This window comes from Nicotiana tabacum, chromosome 21 (genome assembly GCF_000715075.1).
Source record: "Nicotiana tabacum cultivar K326 chromosome 21, ASM71507v2, whole genome shotgun sequence".
Taxonomy (NCBI): Eukaryota; Viridiplantae; Streptophyta; class Magnoliopsida; order Solanales; family Solanaceae; genus Nicotiana; species Nicotiana tabacum.
In genome coordinates, this window is record NC_134100.1 from 69750846 (window position 1) to 69762847 (window position 12002).

At 36.4% G+C, this 12002-nt stretch overlaps 1 protein-coding gene across 2 annotated transcripts; it reads left to right on the plus strand.

The window, feature by feature from the left end:
- The first annotated feature begins 746 nt into the window (after window positions 1-746).
- On the plus strand, window positions 747-10450 carry LOC107767863 (putative serine/threonine-protein kinase PBL23). Of its 2 annotated transcripts, none has more exons than XM_016586958.2 (5): window positions 747-1092; window positions 8132-8313; window positions 8412-8601; window positions 9095-9486; window positions 9935-10450. In XM_016586958.2, the coding sequence occupies exons 1-5, from the start codon at window positions 972-974 to the stop codon at window positions 10265-10267; spliced, it is 1218 nt and encodes a 405-aa protein (XP_016442444.1). In that variant the 5' UTR covers window positions 747-971; the 3' UTR covers window positions 10268-10450. The 2 variants fall into 2 exon arrangements, with proteins under 2 accessions (XP_016442444.1, XP_075098285.1); XM_075242184.1 differs by lacking the exon at window positions 747-1092 and adding an exon at window positions 7401-7934.
- Window positions 10451-12002: the final 1552 nt, after the last annotated feature.

Genomic DNA, 12002 nt, shown 5'->3' on the forward strand with positions numbered 1-12002 from the left:
TTCAAGGACAGTTTGGCCCTTTTCCGTGTTATATTCATATGAGTTGATAAAAAATTAAATTCATAACTAGAATTTTTATTGATTAGTTCAAGTTAATATATAATTTATTTAAAAGATAGTCAAGATACCGACTATTCTTTACTCTATTAGTTATCAATTTATGATTAGTTAATACTTTCATTTTAAAGAAAAATATGTAGTTTAAATACCGTTATATATATATATATATATAAGGGGGGGGTGTCACACATTAAAGTTCCCTAACTTGTATTTTACTAATTTTATTTTCTAATCATTAGTATATAAATTTATAATAAAAAAATATGTTCTAAGCTCATATATGTTGTATCACAAATCCCGTCAAATATATTATCTTGACCTATTTATCAAAGAAATAGTTGATTTAGCTCTAATAAGGTAATATTATAATCACTTGATGTATAGTGTGATTGATGACATCACTCTATATTTAATTAGAGATTGAGCCTTCGAAAAGGAAAAATTTCTAATAGAAACCACTTTCCCCTAAAACAAATTCTAATAGGAATCACTTCCCCCTAAATGGATTAGTCGGACCAGTGTGATATGGATGATATCATAAAGTAAAAAAAAAATAATAATAATAAATTTGCAATTTGATATAATCTTTTCCCTCCCGAAATAGTTGGGTCTGAATGGATAGGCAGCTAAAACAACATTTTTCTAAAACAAAGAGAAAAAAATTGATTTCCTGGGAGACCCAAAAAGAGAAAAGGATTGGCTCCGTCAGGGATCAAAAGATTTTGATTTTTATCTTTGATATGGGTATCGAGTTTCTGAATATATTCTCGCTGGTGGAGTCCTCTCTAAAACTTATCGTTAATAAATTTGATGGCAATAACATTTTGTGACCAATTCCAGATTTTTTTGTTGATGGTTTTGCAAATATAAGATATGATATTGTATATAGTAGTAGCAGGAGGAAATTGAGAATGATCTGTTTTTCATGTTGCTTGTCATCGGAGGACAAGATTCAGACTACAAATTCTTTGAAAAAAAGCATTCAAGACACCAAATCTATATCGTCATTCGCCAATATTTCTATTAAAACTGGTAATTGATCTGTCCTTTTTATCATCATGCACCCAATTTTGTAAAATTGCCAATCTGTATGTATTGTCTTTGAATTTTGTACAATTTTCTGATGGTACAAATTTGCATATGTATATGGATCTGATGTCCTAACAAATTACAACAATAACTTAGTCTTGATTCCAAGTAAGTTGTGATCGACTAAATAAATTATTATTGTTCATGTCGCTTCATTTATTCTCATCTTAGATCTTAACGAGAAAATTGAAATGAATTTAACCACCCAACAAGCATGCTATTGGATAAAATTTAAACGCAGGGCTTGATATGCCTCCCTCCAGAAAAAAAAGTCAAGTTGTTTTTATTTGGATAATACTGTTATTCCCGGTCAATATTGCTGTATTTGTAAATATTAATTCTGCAAAATATAAGTTAACGTAATGAAACAATAATAATAAATTCGAGCCCACTGAATTCACAGTGTTTCCTTAAGGAATTTAATTCCCTCCTAGTACCCAAGGTAATGGATTATTTCCTCCCAGGATAGAACGAATAATACACTGGTGTAGCGGTACTTCAAACCCCAGTGTTTCGGCGAACACAAAGTTCGGTAGCAAATCACACTTACAGTTGCTTTGTTTGAAGTTAAAAAACAATGCAGAACGAAGGGGTATATACTCAGAAAAACGTATGGAAGTTCTGAGAGGAAGGAGTGCAATGTATAGCCAATTTGTTGAGCGAATTGTATGTTGAGTTGAGTATCTTTCTTCAACATTTGCTGCTCATATATATAGTAGCCAAGAAGGAGTGCAAGACCAAACGTCCACCCTTCATGGTGGATCAAGCATTACATATTTGTGGAGCAAGCACTTCATATTTGTGGAGCAAGTACTTCATGGTGGGAAGACCATTATCCGGCTGCCAAATTATCAATACACGAATTGGAAAATATCCGTTTACAAATACGGATAATCTTACGTTAATATTTACTATTAACAAATAAATTTGGTCCAAAAAATTAATCAATCAATCGATCATTTGACAAAATCCAAATCCAAATCCAAATCCGAAGCCGAAGCCGAAGCCGAAGCCGAAGCCGTAGCCGTAGCCGAAGCCGAGCCGAGCGAACGACGACGACGACGGCGCGAGGCTTGCTTTCTTCTTAACTCTTTAAGAGCTACAAGAAGAGCAATTATATATATACCCACCAAAAATATCTTCCACTTCCAATATGGGACAATGTCTCATTGTTAAGAGGGGGAAACTTAAAATTTTACTCAAAATTTTATTTTCCCTCCATTTCCCATTCACCCTCATTTTAAGAATATTACATCTTAAAAAATAAAACCTCAACAATCCCCCACATGAATGGGGAATGGCTATATCACGGAAGTATGCATGAAAAAACTGTGTGATTTACAAGCAAGGATTAATTGCATCTGGATAAGTAGGTTTCCCTTTGAACTTTCCGTAGTAAACTTATGTCGAATATACTCGGTCAATCGGTAGATTTGATATCTTTGAACCGTCGATCTTTGGTGTATACCTAGACAACCATAAGTCACACAATCAACCCTTAACCGTCTTTGGTTCTCATTGTTGTGTTCGTTTCAGCCATGAACACCGCCTGGTTTCATAAGTGCGTAGAGAACTGGCCTTACAAAGTTCTCCTTGAAGCGGCTCACACTTCACACTTAAATAGGTGATTCCTAAACGTGTCATCCTGTAGATACACTATTTGATATACCCCGTATCAAATTTAGAAATCATTAAAAAGCCTTAATGCTTTATCCTTGGTACTGAACATTGTCTCATCACGAGAATGGACTAAAATTTTATTTGACAATGTTGAACCGTCATTAATGACTTTGTTTGATCTCTTTGAACCTAGATCTTGGGATCTCCAGTCTTCTAGGTAGAGTTACCGCCACAATGACTTGTTCTCGGCCATAGCCCCATTCCCCTTGATGATTTCTCAACTACCTCTCTAGTTAGGCCTTTTGTAAGTGGATCCGACACATTATCACTTGACTTTACATAGTCAATTGTGATAATTCCTCTAGAGAGTAATTGCCTAACGGTTTTATGTCTTCGTCGTATATGACGAGATTTACCGTTATACATGACGCTCCCAGCCCTTCCAATTGCCGCCTTACTATCACAATGTATGCATATTGGTGCCAACGGTTTGGGCCAAAATGGAATGTCTTCCAAGAAATTCCGGAGCCATTCAGCTTCTTCACCGGCTTTATCTAAGGCTATGAATTCAGCCTCCATTGTAGAGCGGGCAATACATGTTTGTTTGGACGACTTCCAAGATACCGCTCCTCCACCAATAGTGAATACATATCCACTCGTGGACTTAGAATCAGTTGAACCGGTGATCCAATTTGCATCACAGTATCCCTCAATCACCACAGGGAAATTACTGTAGTGCAATTCAAAGTTCTGGGTATGTTCTAAATATCTCAAAACTCGTTTCATTGCCATCCAATGAGATTGGCCTGGATTGCTCGTATATCGACTCAGTTTACTTATAGCACAAGCTATGTCTGGTCGTGTACAATTCATGATATACATTAAGCATCCCAATACATGAGCATAATCCAATTGTGATATGCTTTGGCCTTTGTTCTTTGCTAATGCAAGATTCACGTCAATTGGAGTCTTTGCAACTTTAAAGCCCAAGTGCTTGAATTTTTCAAGTACTGTCTTAATATAATGAGATTGTGACAATGCCAGACCTTGAGGAGTCTTATTGATCTTAATTCCCAGAATTAAATCAGCAACTCCCAAGTCTTTCATATCAAACTTGCTATTGAGCATACGCTTAGTAGCATTTATGTTGGCAATGTCATTACTCATTATCAACATATCATCCACATATAGGCAAACAATGACTATGTGATTTGGAACATTTTTAATGTACACGCATTTATCACATTCATTTATCTTAAAACTATTTGACAACATTGTTTGGTCAAATTTCGCATGCCATTGTTTGGGAGCTTGTTTTAGTCCGTAAAGAGACTTAACAAGTCTACATACCTTCTTTTCTTTACCTGGAACCACAAACCCTTCAGGTTGTTCCATGTAAATTTCTTCCTCCAACTCTCCATTTAAGAAGGCCGTCTTAACATCCATTTGATGAATTTCAAGACCATACACTGCAGCTAATGCTACTAACATCCGTATGGACGTAATTCTTGTAACTGGAGAGTATGTATCAAAGTAGTCTAGACCTTCTCGTTGTCTATACCCTTTGACTACGAGCCTTGCCTTGAATTTATCAATAGTGCCATCATCTTTGATTTTTCTCTTAAAAATCCATTTAGAACCCAAAGGTTTATTTCCAGGAGGAAGATCAACCAATTCCCATGTATGGTTGTTCAATATGGATTCTATTTCACTATTGACTGCCTCTTTCCAAAACAATGATTCCGAAGAAGTCATAGCTTCTTTAAATGTTTGAGGCTCATTCTCCAATAAGAAAGTCACAAAATCTGGTCCAAATGAAGTAGACGTTCTTTGACGTTTACTACGTCTTGGATTCTCCTGATTACATGTACTTTCTTTTGTTTCTTCCCGAGGTCGTTTAGATCCTTCACCAAACGACTCACATTCCTTTTTATACGGATATATATTTTCAAAAAACTCAGCATTATCTGATTCTATAACCGTATTATTATGAATGTCGGGATTTTTTGATTTATGAACCAGAAATCGATATGCTTTACTATTTGTCGCATATCCTATGAAAATACAATCAACGGTTTTCGGTCCTATCTTTACCCTTTTGGGTTTAGGAACTTGCACTTTTGCCAAACACCCCCACACTTTAAAATAATTCAAGTTGGGCTTCCTTCCTTTCCATTGTTCATAAGGAATGGATTGTGTTTTGCTATGGGGCACTCGCTTTAATATTCGATTAGCCGTAAGAATGGCTTCCCCCACAAGTTCTGTGGCAAACCAGAACTTATCAACAACGCATTCATCATCTCCTTTAATGTGCGATTCTTTCTTTCCGCAATCCCATTAGATTGGGGCGTGTAAGGGGCTGTTGTTTGATGAATAATTCCATATTCTAAACATATTTCTTCAAAAGGAGATTCATATTCACCACCCCTATCACTTCTTATCATTTTTACTTTCTTGTTAAGTTGCGTTTCAACTTCATTTTTGTATTGCCTGAATGCGTCTATTGCTTCATCTTTACTATTCAGTAAGTAAACATAGCAATATCGAGTACCATCGTCAATAAAAGTTATGAAATACTTCTTTCCACCGCGAGATGGTATTGACTTCATGTCACAAATATCTGTGTGAATTAAGTCTAAAGGATTTGAATTCCTTTCAACTGACTTATAAGGATGTTTAACATACTTAGATTCCACACATATTTGACATTTTGATTTTTCGCATTCAAACTTGGGCAGTACTTCCAAGTTAATCATTTTCCGCAAGGTTTTATAATTGACATGACCCAAACGTACATGCCATAAATCATTTGACTCAAGTAAGTAAGAAGAAGCTGAAATATTATTATTATTTTCAACAACCATTACATTTAGATTGAAAAGGCCCTCGGTGAGGTAACCTTTTCCCACAAATATTTCATTCTTACTAATTACAACCTTGTTGGATACAAAAACGCACTTAAAATCGTGCTTAACAAGAAGTCCAGTAGAGACTAAATTCTTTCTCATTTCGGGAATATGAAGGACATTGTTCAAAGTCATGACCTTTCCAGAAGTCATTTTTAGAAATACCTTCCCATATCCTTCAACTTTTGCTGTTGAAGCATTTCCCATATAAACTGTCTCTCCGGGTTCAGCAAGAGCATAGGTAGCAAAAGCCTCTCTAACTGCACAAACATGGCGAGTGGCTCCTGAATCAAACCACCACAGTTTAGGATTTCCCACCAAGTTACATTCAGAGAGCATGGCACACAAGTTATCAACATCATCATGGTTTACTACCATGTTTGCTTGACCCCTTTTCTTGTCTTTCTTCGGAGCACGACACTCCGTAGATTTGTGTCCGATTTTCCCACAGTTGTAGCAGTTTCCACTGAACCGCTTCTTGCTTGGGTTGTATTTCGGACCAGAAGCCTTCTTCCTCTTTTTGTTAGCTTCAACAATATTTGCTCCCATTATTGTTGAATTTCCACGGCCTCTCCTTTCAGCAGCTTTATTGTCCTCTTCGATTCTCAACCGAACAATGAGATCTTCAAGGGACATTTCCTTTCGTTTGTGTTTCAAATAATTTTTGAAGTCCTTCCACAACGGAGGCAACTTCTCAATCATTGCTGCTACTTGGAATGCTTCATTGATTACAAGACCTTCAGCAAGTAGATCATGAATAATCACTTGCAATTCCTGGACTTGAGTAATAACAGACTTGCTATCTATCATTTTGTAGTCCAGAAATTTTGCGGCAACGAATTTCTTCATCCCGGCATCTTCAGTCTTATATTTCTTTTCAAGCGCATTCCACAATTCTTTGGATGTCTCCATGCTACTGTATACATTATACAGATTATCATCCAGTCCGCTAAGAATATAATTCTTGCATAAAAAATCAGAATGCTTCCACGCTTCAATCACGAGAAAGCGTTCATTATCTGGAGTTTTATCCGGCAGATCAGGAACATCTTCCTTGATGAACTTCTGTAGACATAACGTAGTTAAGTAGAAGAACATCTTCTGCTGCCAGTGTTTGAAATCACTCCCGGAAAATTTTTCGGGTTTTTCTGCCGGTGCCAACACCGGTGTTCGGCTTGTCGTTGCGTTGGCAGTCGCCATCGGAACAGCTTGGTTTTCGTTTTCAGTCATCATCTTTTTCAGAAAAGAATGACACAAACAAACGTTTAATACACGTTTTCAAACTGGAGTAAAAATCACGTAGATTTTAATATCCAACAAAACGTCACGAAGGCTTAACTCTCCAAAACGGGAGTACACAAACCACAAAGGTTTTAGTTTGCAGAATAATAAGAATAACACAAGTACAGAAATAAATATTAAATTCCTTAAGATTGTTATTCCCGGTCAATATTGCTGTATTTGTAAATATTAATTCTGCAAAATATAAGTTAACGTAATGAAACAATAATAATAAATTCGAGCCCACTGAATTCACAGTGTTTCCTTAAGGAATTTAATCCCCTCCTAGTACCCAAGGTAATGGATTATTTCCTCCCAGGATAGAACGAATAACACACTGGTGTAGCGGTACTTCAAACCCCAGTGTTTCGGCGAACACAAAGTTCGGTAGCAAATCACACTTACAGTTGCTTTGTTTGAAGTTAAAAAACAATGCAGAACGAAGGGGTATATACTCAGAAAAACGTATGGAAGTTCTGAGAGGAAGGAGTGCAATGTATAGCCAATTTGTTGAGCGAATTGTATGTTGAGTTGAGTATCTTTCTTCAACATTTGCTGCTCATATATATAGCAGCCAAGAAGGAGTGCAAGACCAAACGTCCACCCTTCATGGTGGATCAAGCATTACATATTTGTGGAGCAAGCACTTCATATTTGTGGAGCAAGCACTTCATGGTGGGAAGACCATTATCCGGCTGCCAAATTATCAAATACAAACAACAACGTAAATTTGTCGCACCACTGCTTTGGGGTGGAAACTTGTTTCCTTCTGTTTTTTCCCCTTGGCAGAATCTTTCATGTTTCATGTAACTAAAAGATTTTCCTCCCCAAAATTTCATTAAGCTAGATACTATGTTCTCTCCTGCTTTCATTTCATAAGCATCTTTGTTATTAGTAGTAGTATTTTACAAATGAGAAAATTGTATAGGCGGAGTCAGGATTTAAAAGCTCATAGGTGCAGAATTCTAGCATTTTTCAGTAAGTAACTGGATTCTAAATTAATAATTTTTACATATTCAATAGATTTCTTAAGACAAATACAAAGTTTGGATCCAAAGTTACTGGGTTCATCCAAACCCGCAACTTGATCTCTAGCTCCGCCCCTGCTGCACACTGTATCTATTTAGCTTGAATAATCCAGCTTTCTCTTTAGACATATTGTATCCTCTGTGCAGATAGCAGCAGGAGGAGATACATAGCTGAAGAAATAGAAAAATATGGAAAAGGAAACATTTCAGCTCAGACATTCACATTCCATGACTTGGCTCTAGCCACTAAAAACTTTGATTCTGAGTGTTTGCTTGGTGAAGGTGGTTTCGGGAAAGTGTACAAGGGCCACATTGATAGCAAGAATATAGTACTACTCTCTCCCCATTCCTTTTATCTTTGTTTCCAACATTTTACTATTCTTGTTATTTAGTTATTCATTGTTTATCCTTTTGTGTTTTTTATCAGGATGTTGCTGTAAAGCAACTTGATAGGAATGGCTTCCAAGGAAATAGAGAGTTCCTTGTGGAGGTTCTGTTGTTGAGCCTTCTTCATCACCCTAACCTTGTTACTTTGGAAGGATACTGCTCAGACGGCGACCAGAGAATATTAGTCTATGAATTCATGTCAAATGGTTCACTAGAAGATCACCTTCTTGGTATGCATTCATATCCAAAAAATTATAACTTTTATTGCTTGACTTAAATCCAGCAACTAACTTGAGCAATGTCTCCTGGAAAGCAGGAATTAACATTGATAATAAACTTAGGAGAAAAGGGTCAAAAATACCCCTCTATTACCCCTTATACTATTTCAATATCTTAATTTTACCTTCCGTTATACTTCAGTGCCATTCATTCATACCATTGTCTTTAGCAAATTGTCTCATAGTTGGCCTTGATCCTAACTAAGTTCCAATCTGAAGTTAATTTTAAAGCATAGTTAACAATCGAGGGGCAAATACGAGACGATTTGCTAACTGCACGGGTATGAAACACCCTCAAGTATAATAATAGAGAATAAATTGAGATAATTCGTAAAGTAGATAGATAGTTTTAACCTTTTTCCAAAACTTAAAAGATAACTACACCACCTTCAGGTGAATTTTGCATCTTTTTAAAGTTGCTGATGATATGTACTTGGTTTGGCAGAGCTTAGTCCAGAAAAAAGGCCACTTGATTGGATTACAAGGATGAAAATTGCGGAAGGAGCAGCCAGAGGACTTGAATACTTGCATGAAACAGCTAATCCTTCAGTAATTTACCGCGATTTTAAAGCATCCAACATACTTTTAGACGAGAATTTCAATCCCAAGCTTTCTGATTTTGGACTAGCCAAGCTAGGTCCAACTGGTGAGAAGACTCATGTTTCAACCAGGGTCATGGGAACCTATGGTTATTGTGCACCCGAGTATGCTTCCACGGGTCAATTGACCACGAAGTCTGATGTTTACAGCTTTGGAGTTGTCTTTTTGGAAATAATCACAGGCAGAAGAGTTATTGACAGCTCTAGGCCGAGTGAAGAACAGAACCTTGTTGTCTGGGTAAGTTACAAGAATTCAATGTCACTATACAAGAAATACTTAACTATCCAATTTTAAATTTTCTGTAACATTATGTCATCTTGAGATGGTTTTAGTCATGTACTATGTCAACCTCCAGATGCACCGGTCTGTAGGTGTAAAACATGATGATTGAAAGTGTTAAGTGGGGACGAGATAGACCTAAAAATCACATGAAAGAAGTTAACTAGTAAGACTAATAATTTCTTTGGATCTATGCAAAACTATTGATAAGTATAGCACAGTAGAAAAAGATCTATTGATAAGTATAACACAGTATAATATTGAACTGAGATGCGGTTACATGGAGCGACATAGACAGTAGGAATCGCATAACCGATTGATCAAATTCTTACTTGCTTGTGATTGAAGTGTAGCTGTTGTAGTTGTCTGGGATCTGTTATGTCATTTTGAAAAAATTACTGGGCAGGCAACACCACTATTCAGAGATAAGAAGAAGTTTCACTTAATGGTTGATCCATTGCTAGGAGGGGATTATCCAATGAAGGCACTATACCAAGCTCTAGCAATTGCAGCAATGTGCCTGCAAGAGGAAGCCAGTACGCGGCCTCTGATGAGCGACGTGGTAACTGCTTTGGAGTTTCTATCCGGTAACAAGACAGATTTAGAGGCGGAGGGGGGAGAAGAGGAGGCTACAGAAGATGATCACACTTTCAAATCCCCACCTGCATTGCAAAGTTTTACGAGTAGACTTGAACGAGCTGAAAGTAATGATACCAACGCCGTTAGGGAAAGAGACTAGTACCTTCTGTGTATAACCAAAAACAACTTTTTCTTGCTAAGTTTTTTTTGCAGATTTTATATATTATTGGCGGTTCCCCACCTGCACTATAAAGCTTTAGATGTCGAAAGTACTGAAAGAATGAAGCCAATGGTGTTAGAGACTAAAACCTTCTGTGAATATATAAAACTTTTTTCTTGCTTAGTTTCTCAGATTTTCTGTATTATATAGTCTCTACCTGCACTGCAAAGCGTTACAAGTAATGTTGAAAGTACAGAAAGCTAAAATCTGAAGTCTTGCCCAGATATTGTGGTGGAAATCAACCTTAAAGGTGTTAGAAAAGGAGACAAATCTGAAGTCTTGCCCAGATATTGTGGTGGAAATCAACCTTAAAGGTGTTAGAAAAGGAGACAAATCTGAAGTCTTGCCCAGATGGGGTGGAAATCAACCTTTTTTCAAAGTCTTATAACGAGTGAAGTTGTCAATTTTTCAATAATTAAGTGGCTCGGCCCCTTTAGCTAATTTCAAATTCAACGGCTATTATATCCTCAGTGGCATACTAGTAAGGTACACTTTACAGGACCAACTATTATAGAAATATATTGAAAATAAACCAATAGAGTAAACTCAAGCAAGATAATCTAATAAGAAATTGGAAGCGATCGAGTACACAAGGCGTTTTCAGGAAACTATCTTTAGTATAGTAATTTCCCCCACACGGTGCAAATAGTTAAAGGAAGATCTATCCCCAGGATACAATGCCTACAGTTGGAAGCTAAATCAAGATTAATTAGTATTCCTAAGTTGTTTAGGATTTAATATTTGGTAGTTTATTTAATTCATGTCTAGTTAGGTTTTATTTACCAAATTCATATTGGAATAGGTTTTGTTAGTCTAGTCAAATTTGGTTTGTAGTATTATAAATAGCGGTGCTACTACATGTTTTCTATAGTAGAGAGGTAACTATGATGTAGAGAGATTCAAAAGTTTATGAGTTATGAAAAAGCCTCCTACCACGTTATCTTCCTAGTTTAATAAATTTCTTCTATAGTCTTTGTTGAATTTTTTTGCTTGTGCCTAAATTATTCTTGGGGTATTTCAATCCTTCAAATTGGTATCAGAGTCTGTGTGAGATTCTGTTAGAGTCGGTGGAGATCCTAAAAAAATTATGGATACTCCATATTTACATGATTGCCACATTTTCAAGTTTGATGGCAAAAATAATTTTGAAGACTGGCATCAATATATGAAATATTTTTTCAATGTTGTTGGATTATGGCCCATTATTGAAACAGGATTTGAGAAACCTCCAGAAGGTACAACATCGACAGGTGATGCGGCTATGCAATTAGAAAAAAATAGACAATTGGATTATAAGGTACGTTACTATCTCACCAGTAAGGTTGCGTGTATCTAACAAATTTTTGCATGCAAAATCAACAAAGGAGGTTTGAACAATCTTGGTGAATTCACATCGAGGTTCCGCCGAAGTATAGAAAGTCAAATTGCAAGAGCTAAGGAGAATGTACGAGTTGGTCCAAATGAAACCAACAGAGCCCGTTAAAAAATTCATTACAAGAATTACTAATATTGTCAATGGCATGAGGACCAATGGAGAAGTACTAGATGAAGTTAAAGTGGTTAAAAAAATATTGCAGTCCTTGAGTATAAAATTTCACACGAAGAAGGTGGTACTTGAGGCTACCAAAGATCTTAGCACTTTTACACTTGATGATTTAGAAGGTAAAATTGATAA